Source organism: Malurus melanocephalus, unplaced genomic scaffold (assembly GCF_030028575.1).
Source record: "Malurus melanocephalus ecotype Western Australia unplaced genomic scaffold, MMel_1.1 scaffold_90, whole genome shotgun sequence".
Taxonomy (NCBI): Eukaryota; Metazoa; Chordata; class Aves; order Passeriformes; family Maluridae; genus Malurus; species Malurus melanocephalus.
In genome coordinates, this window is record NW_026623322.1 from 600,452 (window position 1) to 612,567 (window position 12,116).

Below are 12,116 nucleotides of genomic sequence, written 5' to 3' on the forward strand. Positions count from 1 at the left end.
AATTACAATTCTTTCTTTAGAACCATCTGTAATTTYGTGTTCCCTGCACCAAGTGATTCATAGCATTCATTCACCAAGCTGGCTGATCACTACCCTGTCTCCTTGTCCTTATTTGATCCTACCATAGCTACAGTAAGGAGAGGTGCTTAAAACAGAAAATCCTTTCTCAGTGTTTAAMTGCAACAAAGCTGTAGATAATAGCTGTTACTAGCAAGAGATTTAATTTAAGAACTYGAGACTGATCTACAGAAACTAAGAGGCTCAAGATGTTTTGAAAGGAAAAAAATGTGTGGATACAGATGTAAAATATTAATCCAGTGCAATCTGATTTTTTATCATGATGAAGAGTACATAGTTGTTTTAAGTTTAACATGTGAAATGCACTGTACTTTGTTTGAGCCTCAAAACACRATATATTTTGGCTGTGAACCCCAAACACCACCTGCCCAGTCTAATGAAGTTTAGAAGATGAATTCCAAATGAATTCATATTTCAAATAATTAATTTAGTGTTGTCCACAAATTTTGTAATAACTGGTATCTTTCTTAAAGTTAAAGAGATGAATTAATAMAAATTCCAAGCACATAAGCACAAGAAGTCACAAAAACTGAATCTGGACTGCCAGATTGTTTGGTAATTGGTCTGATTTTGGGGTGGTTTTTTTGGTGTGTTTATTTGTGGGGTTTCTTTTTGTTTGTTTCTTTGTGTTTCTTGGGGTTTTTTTTTGTTTGATTTGTTTTGGGATTTTTGGGGGGTTTCTTTGTTGTTGGTTTTTCTGTCTGGTTTTGTTTGTTTGAGGGTTTTTTGTTTGTTGGAGGGGGGTATGCTTAAATGTTTGATTCCATTAACACATCATATTCTGGCTTCAGATAATCACACAAATGTAGAAGGTGGAATTGTTACCGAGAAAAAGAGAAAACCCTACTCTAACTTCAAAATAGCAAAAGAACACAATTGTCATAGGAGCAAGAGTAATAAAAAAAGTCAGCTTTACCTGCTGCTCTGCCGTGAGCGACGTTCTGATGTTCTGCATTTCTTCATTCTTTCTTTTCTCTTGTTCTTCAAGTTGCTCTAAGAACTTCATTTTTTCTTCCTGAAGCTTTTCCTGAAGTTCAGCAACTAAGTTTGATTCAGCAGATGATTCAGCAGGCGGACTTAAAAGAAAATGTTTAGACTTTAAATTTGCAGCATATACCAAGTCCCACAATACATGAAATAAGCACACACACAAAACATCAGAAGTTCATTCTGAGATACTAACTCTGAAATACTTAATAAATACTGTATTACAATTAAGCCATTACTAACTTCAATTCTACATTTTAATCATGAGCATCTCACAAATTCTTCCTCTTGGGCATTCTGTCCTTTGATTGTAGCACACTGGCTCTAACTTWGAAGTTCTGTTGACAGGGAGAACTTTTGTTTACACTTTTTTAAATTAAGAGCAGGTGTGGAAAGTGGTAAAAGGAACAAACAATGATCAACTTCACGAAGATCCTTAATATGTCAAATGCAAAGTCTTCAGAACTATCAATTAAAACAACTCAGCAGTAAATCTGATGCTAAGGAATCTAGATGTGAAATTAAACTCTAGATTGCAGTCTGGAGGACAGCAGTAATGATCATAAAGAAAGGAAAAATCAGCAGTCACAGAGGCAGGAAGGATAATGACCTTAAAKGGCTTTTGAAACAAACAGTGTCACATAGGCCAAGTATTTTTCCACTGAAGCAAAAACTATACTTTTCCTCATTTTGGCTTGTGTAATCAAAAACCACCCCTGAAGAACTTCAGAATAGAGAAACCCCTTTGTTGGGCAACAATTCTTGAAAAATCRTATTATTTTAAATTTCTATTCTTCAGCTGCATTAGAATCATATTTAAACCATATTAGTATTAAAATAAATCATATTTAAACTCAAAGCTGTTRGCTGGACTAAACCAAAGCAGGAATCTGCCTCTCAGATGGGCTGCCTGGACTACTGACTGTTTGCAAATGACAGACAAGTAAAGGATATAGCTGTTCTGGTTTTATACCAGAAAAACATTGCCAGTTTTTATACCTTATTACTGTATCAGGCAGTAGGTTTACACATTTAATTGCAAAGGTCTTAGCAACTACAGCAACAGTGACAATGTCTAACTTTACTTTTTAAGACACCAGAAGCACATATCTGCAGATTGGGKTTTCTTTGCATGCAGACACTTGTACTATTCTAAGATGACAAAGGGCATACTTAACATTACCGCTACTGTTCTACTGAAAATACAAAGTMTTACACAGCAGCCAATCACTCAAAAAGCCGTAAGAAGCTTTAAATAAAAGAGCTCTGAAAGCCAACTGAAGTACTCAGAGAGGCTAAATAGCCTTTGACATTCTAGAAACCAGAAGTAAAATGAGCAGAGAAAAGAAAGTCATGAAAYACTCAGGCATATCTTTTTTTGTGCCATTGAGAAAACCTTTCTGAGCTTGATTGAATTTAAATTTCTAAATGAAGCCTAGCTAAGGAGAGAGAGAGAGAGCACRTGCACTGTGGAAAACATTCACTACTTAATATGGTGGTCTGTCAGAAGTGGCTGGACAATACCAAGACTAGAAGACAGCAAAGCAGTAGCTTCATTTTCAAAGCAGTTAGGATTCCTATCCGACTTTTAACATTCTTTCAATATTATACATCTTTTAACTAACCAGCAAAAGCAAACAGTTTCAAACTGCTTAAGAATAAAACATTAAAGAAATTGTGGTTTTCAGTTGGCTACTGTTACACAGTGTAGAACGAGTAAATAGAATTACAAATGCTTTGCAGTTTTATTATCATTCCCAATCAAAATGACTTGGTTTTCAGACACACCAAACCATGTTGATTTCCATACTGTGTTAATGCACGGATAGCAAACATTTGCCACCTACAAGTATTTTTGTCAGTTTTCATGAAAGTTCAAAAACTAAATTCTTGATACCAGTGCAATACTCAGGCCAAATTTTAAAATGCCTCTCTGTACCTTCTCAATGGCTAATGTAAAGTTACTTTTGCAGAAAACAACGTTTATCTGGCAAACATATGGTCACGTGCCAAATAAAAGCCAGTTTTTACCACTACAAGTTAACCTCTAAACAATGAATGAAGATAACAAATCAGTTTGAGTTACTGTCACAGCTTGGGGTTTCAGGAATTCAAAAATCAAACAACTAAAGAATGATTTTGAAATATTAGGACAGATGTACTAAACGCTTCTGCCCTTTGGAGATAAAACATAGTATATCTTGATTCTGGATTAAAAAAAACTAATAGCAGWATAAAGGCATAAAAGGGAGCCTTAGAAGGCAAAATATTTTTCAATGTCACACTAGAAATTAAATTACTTAACAGAATTTATAACAAATTAACAGCACTTCTTTAGATTGAAGCAGATAATAATTCTTTAAAGTACATTATTATCTTTTTTACCCAGTTTGGATAAGAACACACACAGCTATGCTCAAAGTTCCAATTACGTGTAGGCGGATTTTTAAAAAGTCTGAATGACACAGCTACATCTTTTTGCTGTTGAGTGAAGTTCTTCARATTTCTACAATTCATTAATACACAGAAAATGAAAAGAACATAGAATTTGTATTTTTTCTTTTCATTTCACCATATTTCATTAGGAGAAAATTTTCTTTAGTTAAGAAGGGCTGTTCTTAAATTTCATTATATCCCAATCTTAATTCAAAGAAACAATATTAATGCGTTTTTTTATTACACTGACATGCAAACATAGGCACTAACACATCACACAATGATAGATTTGCTGGCATGTGAAAATCSTGAGGTAGCTGACAATTCCAGTGAAGCAGATATTCCCATTTCCCTTGCATTGTAGAGGTGGACTCTGCATGACCTCACATCTCCTATTATTTTTTTTAACATTACATTGATATTCAAAAGTTAAAAACTAACTGAAGTCCGTTAACTCATTTTCTGCAGTATTCTTCTGGCTTTTATGCACATTCTGYYCATTTTATTAAACTTTYCCCATTTCATATACTTGGTATAGCCCAATATCTGGGAAMAAAATTYCTCTATTAAGATATTTTACAACCAAGATCTAGCTGCTGTATTGATTCACACTAAAAGAAAATAAATGATAAATGCTATCATTTAAAAAAAAAATTTGCTAAGCATTAGTCACATTGAAAAATTCTACTATTTTCATTCTATAACAATGTAATCCAGGCTCCTAGCAGGTGTTACAAACCCATAAGCAGGTAAGATATGAGAAGTCAGAAAGAATGATTCTATGCATTCTTGGCAAGGGAAAAATGTATTTTTAAATGGAAAATCTCTGCATAAATTATCAACAAAAACCAATTATTTTAGGATGTTCCTTAGAATGGCACTCTTGTATTTCATTATGAAGCTCAAACTGAGGACTGAAAAATGTAAGTGGGACAGCAAAAGTCAATGGAACTCCATGGGACYATGGAACAGTTCTCAGTTAATCATGTATAAATTCCCATAAAAGTTTTCATGCTACCACTATCGCCAACCTGGTTAGCCATCAAAATTACCAGGCTAACCAAAAAGCCAGTCACTGCATGCTCTCACAGTGCAAACAGCAGAGCAAGGATGGGAAAGACGAGAGGGGCTGAGGCCATCCAAATAGGAATTTCAAGAAATTTGCTATTGTGGAAACACTCCTTGAATGTAACATTAAAAGACTGATATACAAAACCCTCACTGCTGTCTCAAAATAAGGTTGCATAACATATTTTACAACCTTTGAGATTAACTACGGACAGGGGAACACCACAATCTATAAATTGGAAGTAAATTGAAATGTGAATATAGAAACCAACACAGGTAAACACTATTACAAATACAGAAATTTTACTTACTGCATAGTGTATCATGAATATATCATATTGATTATTTTAAAATACTAGGAAAACACAGTAACTTAATTCTYACAGTACCTCCGATTTACTTGCATCTCAAGTTGTTGTATTTTTTCCAAAAGCCCTTTTTCAGCAGCTTCCCTCTGTAATTCAAACTCTTTACAAGCAGTTTGTACTGCATCCTCTTTTTCACAATTGAGCTTCTGAATGAGCAACTGCCTATCTTGTTCTTGGTTAGATACTAACAGTTCTTTCTCTTCCTTTAGCTTATGGATAATAGCTTCATATTTTTCCTGCTGCTCACAGAGWGACAATTTTTCCGTTTTTTCCTTCTCTAGGGCACTCACTTCCAACTCTAACTTACTCTGCAGTTCTGCTATTTGCTCTGAAAGTCTTTTTTCTGTCTCAGCAGTTTTTTGATGAAGAAGAGTTACTTTATTTAATTCAGTTCTAAGCAAATTTGATTCTTCTTCATATCTATTTACTAGCTCAGAAATACACTGATCTTTCTCAATGGTCATCAGAGTCCTTAGTTCTGATAAGCCCACTTGATATTCATCACTGCTAATTTGTATTTTAGTGTTTAATTTATCTATCTCCTTTTTTAAGCTTTCAGTTTCCTTATCAATCTGAGATCTTAAGGTCTCTTGTTGCTGGTTTCTGCTTTCYTCTAAAAGAAGCTTCATTTCATCAGTTTCTGCCTCTTTCAGGGCAAGTTCAACTTCTAATTTGCACCTCAAATCAGATAGATCTGAAACCTTGAGCTGTAACTCTTCTACTTGCTGYTGTTTCTCTTGCATAACTACTTCATGAGATTCCTGCATTTGTTCAAGTCTATGCTGGTTCTCTTTTTTTAATTTATCCAAACAGTCCTTATGTTCAGCTAGAACCTTCTCAAATTCCTGTAAATGCCTGGCTTGTAGGTTGCTTTCCAGTTCTTTTAAATGGCTTTGCTCCAAACTCTCAAGTTCTGCCCTCAGGAGTTGTAGTTTCTCATTGTTTTCAACATGAAGTTTTTTCAAGTCTTCAAGYACTATTTCACGTGACTGCCTCAGTTCTTTAATTTCAGTATTTTGTGTCTCCATTTGGCATTCCAATTCAAGTAATTTCTGGTCTTTTTCATTCTGAAGGCAAACTACAGCTTCTTTCTCATTTTTCACTATTGCAAATTCATCATTCTTATTTTGAAGAACTTCCTCGAGGCCTAACAGGTCACCTTTCAACTTTTTGATCTTCTTTTTATTTTCTTCACCATCCTCCAATAATTTATTAATTTTAGTTTCATATTCGCTTTTCAAAGACTGTAATTCATTTTGATGYTTATCATTTAGTGTTTTTTCAAGTGAAAGTTTTACCTTCTCAATTGTATTTACTATTTCTAAGGAAGTACATTTTAAAGAATTAGAAAAGTCACACTGTTCTCTTTGTACAAGTGTTCTAAAGTGGCAAAGATCTTCTTTTATACCYCTTAAATGTACCTTTGAGTCTTGAGCAATAACCCTACACTTCTCCACACAAACACTGAGAGAAGCATTTTCTACTGAAACATCCTTTACACAAGAACTTGTATCTTGCATACGTCTACTGTCTATTGCATTGATAACTGAAGAATAAAGAGATTCCACCATCATTTCTGGGCTTTGTGGGTCACTTATTACATTAGGAGACACTGGATTTTCTTCTATTACAAATTCATTTACTGCTGACATAAAGTCAGATTCTGGACTTTCTGCTAATGAATCCAAGTCTAACGATCCTTGCTTAAGAGCTTGCTCCAAGTTTGGATGGGCAATAGTTTCAAAATCGAACGTATGAGCATCAATGCTGTCTGGAGACAATTCTTCTAATGGAGCTGGGGGACACACAGGAGGACACAGGGGACCCTGAAGACTGAGCGATGGAGGAGTTCTTGAAGAGGTAGCAATTGCAGTTCCTGYAGTACTTTCTATCCTTGGTGTGGTAGCAGATTGTGGCGATGCTTGACTATTGGAGGCCTAGAAATTATAAAACAAGAARTAAACTCTTAAGAGTGGTAAGCAAAACTGTTAGTATTAAAARTTAATATAATAATGAACTCTGTTTCCTCATGACCTGGGGCTGTAACACATTATATGCCTCCGCAGTGGCTGCTGTGAGCTGGGTGTCTAGTAAGAACCAGATTACTGCTTAGTGAAGAGTTAAACCTCACATTTCAAATGGYTGAAACTATATGAAGACTTCATTTACTGTTGCTATTTCCCTGAGAAGCCTGTGCCTGCCATCTAATCTGTTTACAATCTACAGGAAGCAATGTACGCACATGTCATACACTAACTTCTGTAATGACAAAGGAAGAAGAGTCAAGAGCAAACRAGAAAAAAATTGAGAGAAAAGCAGAATTAATTTCCAGTTTCTCAGGTGTTGCAGGATTATATGTCTTGTTCTAATTATGTTACTACAAAAAACATAGTCAGGGAATCKGACAATTCTTAGTAAGATTACAAGCAGTGTTTCAATTTCAAACTCAGCTAGAAGAAATGGTAGCTTTATTATCTGATTTGAAAAGCCAGCTTCTCTTAAAAGAAAAACTTTCAATATCAAAGAATTGCATATGTTAATTACCTCCTAACCATGGAGAAAACACCTTCATCATCTTAGCTAAGGTAGGACTTGGGTTTCTCCTGGACATCTTTAACCCAAYTGCTGATCTGCTTAAACTTTGTTTTATGAAAATAAGAAGGCACRGCAACATCTTTGATATGAGGCTATTATATTACAAAGAATAAGCAGAAAGTTTTAAGAATGAAAACAGATTTCAAAGTAGTAACATATTAAACAAATAACCTCAACAATGTTCTTTAACTACTCTGATTAATACCAAAATAAGAAATGAGATGGAGAAGCATACTATTACTAATGTTCCATGAACTTAAGCTGAAATAAAAATTGTGGAGACACTTAAAAACAAATGCTCTTAACACCCCCAGTAAGATATTGGATCTCCTCTGACTTACTCTTTGCTCCCTTCTCTGCAGTCACAACCTTTCTTTCCTGCCTAAAGCAACTGTTAGAAGACCAGTTTTTGCGGCTGATGCAGTAGGATAAACTCACACTTCAACCAGACAGAATTCAATTGCTACACTACCACCAATCCAGGSAAACTATTCCTGGATAGCTCAATTGAAGAAGCAGGCTTCTGCTGCCACTCGTATGGAAAGGGAGGCCGGGGTCAAGTGTGTCCCCTTGGTAGAGAACAATGATCTGTTCTATGGGCAACACTCTCAACACCTGCACAGCTATTGCCAACTCTGCACCAAGCTGGGGGTATCTCAGCTCACCACCAGAACACGTGCCTGCATGAAGATGTAGGCATCTTCAGGACAATTATGAAATCATTATCTAATTATTACATATTAATTCCCAGCAATAGCAAGGATATAAAAAGAACATTATAAAAATTATTTCAGTAATTCCATCCAGGCAAAAGTAATATAATTTTAAAAAGACTTCTATATTATCTGCAGAACAAAGCAACACAGAGAAAAGACCYTGTGTCTTTCATCAAGTAGTAACAAGAACACAGTCTCTGAGAAGAAAAAAAATCTCTGACAAATTTGTTTGCTTCAATTCTATAAAGAGTTCAAATGAATCACTGAAATGACACACAGAGATGGGTATTTTCAAGATGACATCATGAATGGCCTAGCTCTGATTGCAATGCAATTTACTATAAGAAAAGAGACAATTATCCAAATCTGTCTAAGCACCTGACATTTCTGTGTGAGTGAAGAATCCAAACTGGTCAAAGCACAGAAAAAGAAAAGAATGGGAAGAATATTTTCCTGATTTGGCAAACATMTTTTTCTGTACAGCCAGATACTAAGAAAAATTTCTCAGATAAGCAAGTCTGAACAAAGAAGGGGAAACTATGAAGACTTCAGAGAGTCAGGTATATTTCCTGTGGATTTTTCTACTGTTATTATGCATATTTTGAATTAAAATTTAAATTTCACACTCTTCTGACATTATGAGCCTTAGTGAAAAATTAATACATCAGAACACCTGTCACTATCCTGGCTCCCTACAAGATAAATTTCAGGATGCTCCATATTCGGAGTGAACCTATATTTTGATTTTAGATCAAGGTCTGTTGTAARGGCATGTTCAGAAAATGCAAAGATTTCACAGAATTTCACTTACAGCCATTACAATAGCTAYTACAGTGTTCAGGCATTAATATTTTTATTCTAAATGGCTGTTTATTTGAAAAAAAATCTTCATGAAAGAGAAAATAGCTGGGAAATTATTTAAGTGACACAGCTTTTCTATATTACAGAACAAAAAGCAGCCCAGATTTCACCATTTACATAAATAAAAGACTTGAAATAAATCTCCTGTCCAAGTCCCAGAGAAATAAAAAGATCAAAAACTTCATGTCCCCTGTTTTAAGCAGGAAATTGCTATTCAAAATTAAACATGTGCATTGCCTTAGRTGTTATACAAGATGCATGCAGTCAGCAAAGTGCATACAACAATTCACAAKAACACAGTCCCCCCAAAAAACTACTGATTTTCTACAGCAAAAGAAACTGAATTTGAAGCAGCCAACTTCACAAAAATTCTTAAGCATTGCTAAATTCACCCAGAGTTTCCCTGAGAGGGGCTGCAGTCAGAAGCTAAAAGGAAGCTATTTGGTGTGTTATAAAAGTTAGAGGCTGAATGCACAGAAGCAAAAGTGATTGGCAGAAACACAGTTTCTCAGGGAAGGAATCTGTTTGACAGGCAGAGTGAAACTAGGAAGAGATCTTCTTACCATCTGTTCCTTCTATACTCAAAGAAAAGGACCRCACACCAGCCAGCCAAAGCCCTAAAATCTCCTTAACTACTTGTGCCAAAATGACCTAAGAAGCAATGCAGAAATCTATAGAAATAATAACTTCACTAAACACAAGCTAATGCAATGAAGGAAGAATGCACAGACAGAAGATTTGAAAACTATAGAAAACAAAAATATTAACAGCTCAATTCTATTTCTACAACTTCTGAGGAGTACAAACACTTGTTAAATATTCACTAGCTTATGAGTAGAAAGGAAACTTAGGCAGTTAATCTTTACAGCAGGAAAAAACAAAGATAAAAAAATAAAGTGCTTGATAAAATAAAATAATCTCTTTTTTATTGATAAAGAAAAGCAAAAATACCTTTTGTTCATTCAGCAGGTCTGTAATGGTTTGTGACATTTCATCCAAACTCTGTGCTGCCTTGACCAGGTTATGTAGAGCACGTACATGCTGGTGAAGAGGTTCAAAGTCACAAAGTATGGGAACCCTTAAAAATAGTACATGATTACTTTTTTTTTTCCCACAATGTTAGTTTAATATTCCAATCAATGAAATCATTATGTGTACATTTCAACAACACTAAGCTTCCATCTTGTATAAGGTTTGTGCTTTCTTCACTTCATCTATTTTACATGGAAAAAATGTCTAACACCACCTGATATTTGTGCTTAAAATCAGAAACTTGGGAGCTTTTAAAAAATAAACATAATGACAGGCAAGTAATGTCAGTCTTTCCTGCCAAGGGAAACATTTACCAGTACCTACAGTTACAACGACAGTAACAGAACTGATTAGATCTCTAATTGAAGCACTTATGTTTGCAAATTATTCTTGTCTCCAGTTGGATTCTCTCCAATCCAGCTCTTCCTTTGAAGTAGCAATTGATTCTCTACTATTTTATTTTCATGGTAGGTAACCKAAATTAAGTGACTGATTAATGCATYGTGATCAYATTTCAAGTGTTGCAAGATAAGCTGAAAATATGAAGCAAGAGTTCATTTAGACTAACAATATAGTAAAAGCAGATTCCACTTCAATGTATTCCACATTTTCTATTCAATATATAGGGCAAGTGGCATTTAGTGTATTTTTGTAGAATTAAGATTTCTATAATTGCCCAAACATATAATTTCAGAAGACTGAAGCATTGTAAGTAARTTAAAACCTTTTAATTACGCAGCTCAGAGGTTCAATGGTGATAGAAGAGGACTTTACACTGGCTCTCAGTTTTGCTTATTTCAGGCTCTTTACAAGTTAAATTAAAAGACCAAAGAGAATACCGGTCGCAGTTTCTTCTGAAGATCAGCATCTGCCCAAGGTATGCGACAGCTCTGCCCACTCAAGTTGCCAGTTCATCACTATCATCTATACTTCCAGAGCCCAGAAACCAGGAGGAACAAGACATAATTCCAACTCTATTGCCATCAAGTGGAAAGCTTTGTCACTACACCTCAGACCAACTAAAATGTCCCAGTTAACGACTGGTTTTCTGRCAATAGCAAGGCAAAATTCTTCCTGAACTCATTATAAACTTCCCAGGAAGGTTTTGAAATTCTCACAAATCAAAACATCAGGCAAACATTAGCAATAAGATCCTACAAGCCTGCACTTTTTAACCTTGCAGAATCAAYGAAAAGCAAGCCTAAGAGCAGAATGAGAGAAATTAACAGGGTATATCAGCTATAACGAGAGCTAGGGTAAATCCACTGTCAAGATGACTAAGCTCACTATACTTCTGGTTAAGTCCACCAACAACACCATAAAGATGGTCAGGCATTCTGAATCAAACAGAATGCCAGTACAAAATATAGGCCAAAAAAAAGCAGTGAATTCAGCTGCTGCCTTATGCACCAGTAACAGGTATTCGGCTGGCACTGTTGGTGAACCTGACAGATGGCAGCGAGGCATCCTACTCTTGTATTTACCTTTGTAAACGCAATCCCAGATTTGTGGGACTGTGGCCTTGGGGTTATAAAAAACAACTAAAAAAAGGAGAAATCTCARTGAATCTCTAACTGCAAATCTCTTTCTCTTTTAGGAGAAGGATGATGATACATGCAATATCTGAATGTGGTCGCACTGACAGATCTAGACAAAACGTTACAGAACTTGCTACAGCCCATTTCTGGCCCATTATCTTGGGTGGCATTTCTCCACCTTCACTGCTTTATGCTTAAAATGTAAGAGTTTGGACGCTCACATTAACATTCACCTTTTTCACAAAGGTATCCCCAAGCTTTTGAGAAGGAACTAATTCTGTAAATTGCTTGTGAGACAAACCAGTAGCTTTCCTGTCTACATATGCATGTCTGCCTCATTGYTGGGAAGTAAGAAACACAGAAATAGAGCTTCTACTCAAAATGATGGATTTCCATAGATGCAGAGGCACTTAGAGAATACACCTTTTAGTAAAATC

General features: G+C 35.4%; 1 protein-coding gene across 2 annotated transcripts in view; it reads right to left on the reverse strand.

Annotated features, from left to right (window-relative positions):
* Positions 1 to 12,116, reverse strand: part of RB1CC1 (RB1 inducible coiled-coil 1) — a 45,843-nt gene that overhangs the window by 11,900 nt on the left and 21,827 nt on the right. For both annotated transcript variants that reach the window (XM_057368317.1, XM_057368316.1), the window contains exons 11-13: positions 10,061 to 10,187; positions 4,959 to 6,874; positions 995 to 1,154 (exon numbers count right to left, since the gene is read on the reverse strand). In XM_057368317.1, coding sequence (XP_057224300.1) covers positions 995 to 1,154; positions 4,959 to 6,874; positions 10,061 to 10,187 — 2,203 coding nt within the window. The remainder of the gene's footprint in view (positions 1 to 994; positions 1,155 to 4,958; positions 6,875 to 10,060; positions 10,188 to 12,116) is intronic.